This window comes from Xyrauchen texanus, chromosome 11, assembly GCF_025860055.1.
Source record: "Xyrauchen texanus isolate HMW12.3.18 chromosome 11, RBS_HiC_50CHRs, whole genome shotgun sequence".
Lineage (NCBI taxonomy): Eukaryota > Metazoa > Chordata > Actinopteri > Cypriniformes > Catostomidae > Xyrauchen > Xyrauchen texanus.
In genome coordinates, this window is record NC_068286.1 from 635,813 (window position 1) to 638,484 (window position 2,672).

At 43.8% G+C, this 2,672-nt stretch overlaps 1 protein-coding gene across 1 annotated transcript in view; it reads left to right on the plus strand.

The window, feature by feature from the left end:
- Positions 1–1,179: 1,179 nt before the first annotated feature.
- Positions 1,180–2,672, plus strand: part of LOC127651628 (calmodulin-regulated spectrin-associated protein 3-like) — a 20,958-nt gene continuing 19,465 nt past the window's right edge. The window contains 1 exon segment of the mRNA XM_052137560.1: positions 1,180–1,545. Within this exon segment, the coding sequence (XP_051993520.1) occupies positions 1,413–1,545 (133 nt within the window). The 5' untranslated portion in view covers positions 1,180–1,412.

The following is a 2,672-nucleotide window of genomic DNA, read 5'->3' on the forward strand; positions in this document are numbered from 1 at the left end:
CTCTGCCCATGCCCGACACAGAGATCGTTCCAAGTCTCTGCCCATGCCCACAACACAGAGATCGTTTCCAAGTCTCTGCCCATGCCCACGACACAGAGATCGTTTCCAAGTCTTTGCCCATGCCCACGACACAGAGATCGTTTCCAAGTCTCTGCCCATGCCCACAACACAGAGATCGTTTCCAAGTCTCTGCCCATGCCCACAACACAGAGATCGTTTCCAAGTCTCTGCCCATGCCCACAACACAGAGATCGTTTCCAAGTCTCTGCCCATGCCCACAACACAGAGATCGTTTCCAAGTCTCTGCCCATGCCCACACACAGAGATCGTTCCAAGTCTCTGCCCATGCCCACAACACAGAGATCGTTTCCAAGTCTCTGCCCATGCCCACAACACAGAGATCGTTTCCAAGTCTCTGCCCATGCCCACAACACAGAGATCGTTTCCAAGTCTCTGCCCATGCCCACGACACAGAGATCGTTTCCAAGTCTCTGCCCATGCCCACGACACAGAGATCGTTTCCAAGTCTCTGCCCATGCCCACAGACCTCGTTCCCGCGTCTGTATTTGAGGGATTGCATGAAGTTAGCCAATCAGGACAGTGGACATTTATACTGAAGTCTTAAAGGGCCAGAGACAGTGTGGGAAAAGATCATAAATTATTACATTATTCTGTTTTGGTGTAAATAAAAACTTTACTGACATTATAAGTGGACCTTGCGGAAGATAAATGAATCATCAGTGTTTTTTTTTTTTTAACCCTATCTGTTTTTATTATAATAAACAGAATATGTCATGACCCCTTTAACACATACATTAAGAGCTATTACAATTATATTGATTAAATCCAACAAGATCTAATAATGTTCACTCTTCTAAATGATATGCTCGATAAATAAAAATAAATATATTTAAGATTTACACATTTCAATTTCATCACAAATGTTCATCAAATTGAATTGATTAATATTTAACAACATAAAATAAACCTAAATATTTGAAGTTTTATTCGTTTGATTTTATTTTATGGAATATGTCAATTTTAAAAGTAGCCAAAACCGTTTTCTTTTGTTTATATAAATGTGATTGACTATAATCCTTTAAAGCTGTGTATGAAACTGAATTATGCAGCAGGATGCAGATGTGATGTATTTAATGGAGAGTAATTGTGAGTCTTTCTTTGTGTTGCTCCGCCCATCATTACACGTGATTGGATGCTGCTCGTTTGATTGACAGTTCTGAGGACACCTGACATTCGGTGGTGGGCGTCTCCGCGGCGGTGAGATGCGCCCATTGATAACGGAATAACGATCTCCGTGGTCTGGAAATAATGACGTTTTAACGTATTACCCTCCCGACGTCATTTTCTCCAGTAATACCGTCAGTCCCGTACGTGCAGTCCCGGGCCCGGTCATGATGGATGCGTCTTCCGTGAAGAGAACAGCGCCGGTACCGGAGATCAGCCCGCTGGACCGATACGACTCCACCCGAGCCAAGAGCCGCGCCAGTGTCCGCTGGCTGCTGACCCGAGCACAGGGATCTGCAGGTTCGTGTGTGTGTGTGTGTGTGTGTGTGTGTGTGTGTGTGTGTGTGTGTGTGTGTGTGTGTGTGTTCTCTGCAGCATCAGCACCATTATGGTGTGTTAGTGTCAGACCGGACTGAAACTCGTGTTGATGAAGAAGAGCCGGTATACCGGAGCGCAGGGCGTCACCGGTGTGTGTGTAAGATGCTGTTCATGTAAAGGTGATAAAACAGCAAACTGACATAGAGCAGAACACAGATGATCGTTTCAACTTGATACACCTTTAAAAGCAGCGAGACGCGATGCAGAAAAACAACTGGACAACGCAAAACTGTGTGAACGGCCCTTTACTGAAACACACACACTTACACACACACTCACTCACAACACACTCACACTCACACACACTCACACAAATCACACACATCACATGCACACGCACACTTACACACAACTCACACACACTCAAACACACACACACACTTACACAACACACTCACCCACACACACTTACACAACACACACACAACACACACTCACACACACTTACACAACACACACTCACACACACTTACACAACACACACTTACACAACACACACTCACACAGTGTGTGCACACGCATTTTCAAAGAATATAGTAGAGTAGAATAGAGTGGAATAGAGTAGAGTGGAATAGAATAGAGTAGAGTAGAGTAGAACAGAGTAGAGTGGAATAGAGTAGAGCAGAGTAGAATAGAGTAGAGTGGAATAGAGTAGAGTGGAATAGAGTAGAGCAGAGTAGAATAGAGTAGAGTGGAACAGAGTAGAGTGGAATAGAGTAGAGTGGAATAGAGTAGAGCAGAGTAGAATAGAGTAGAGTGGAATAGAGTAGAGTAGAATAGAGTGGAATAGAGTAGAGTGGAATAGAGTAGAGTAGAATAGAGTGGAGTAGAGTAGAGTGGAATAGAGTAGAGTAGAATAGAGTGGAGTAGAGTAGAATAGAGTGGAGTAGAATAGAGTGGAGTAGAGTGGAATAGAGTAGAACAGAACAGAGTAGAGTGGAATAGAGTAGAACAGAACAGAGTAGAGTGGAATAGAGTAGAACAGAACAGAGTAGAGTGGAATAGAGTAGAGTAGAGTAGAATAGAGTAGAACAGAACAGAGTAGAGTG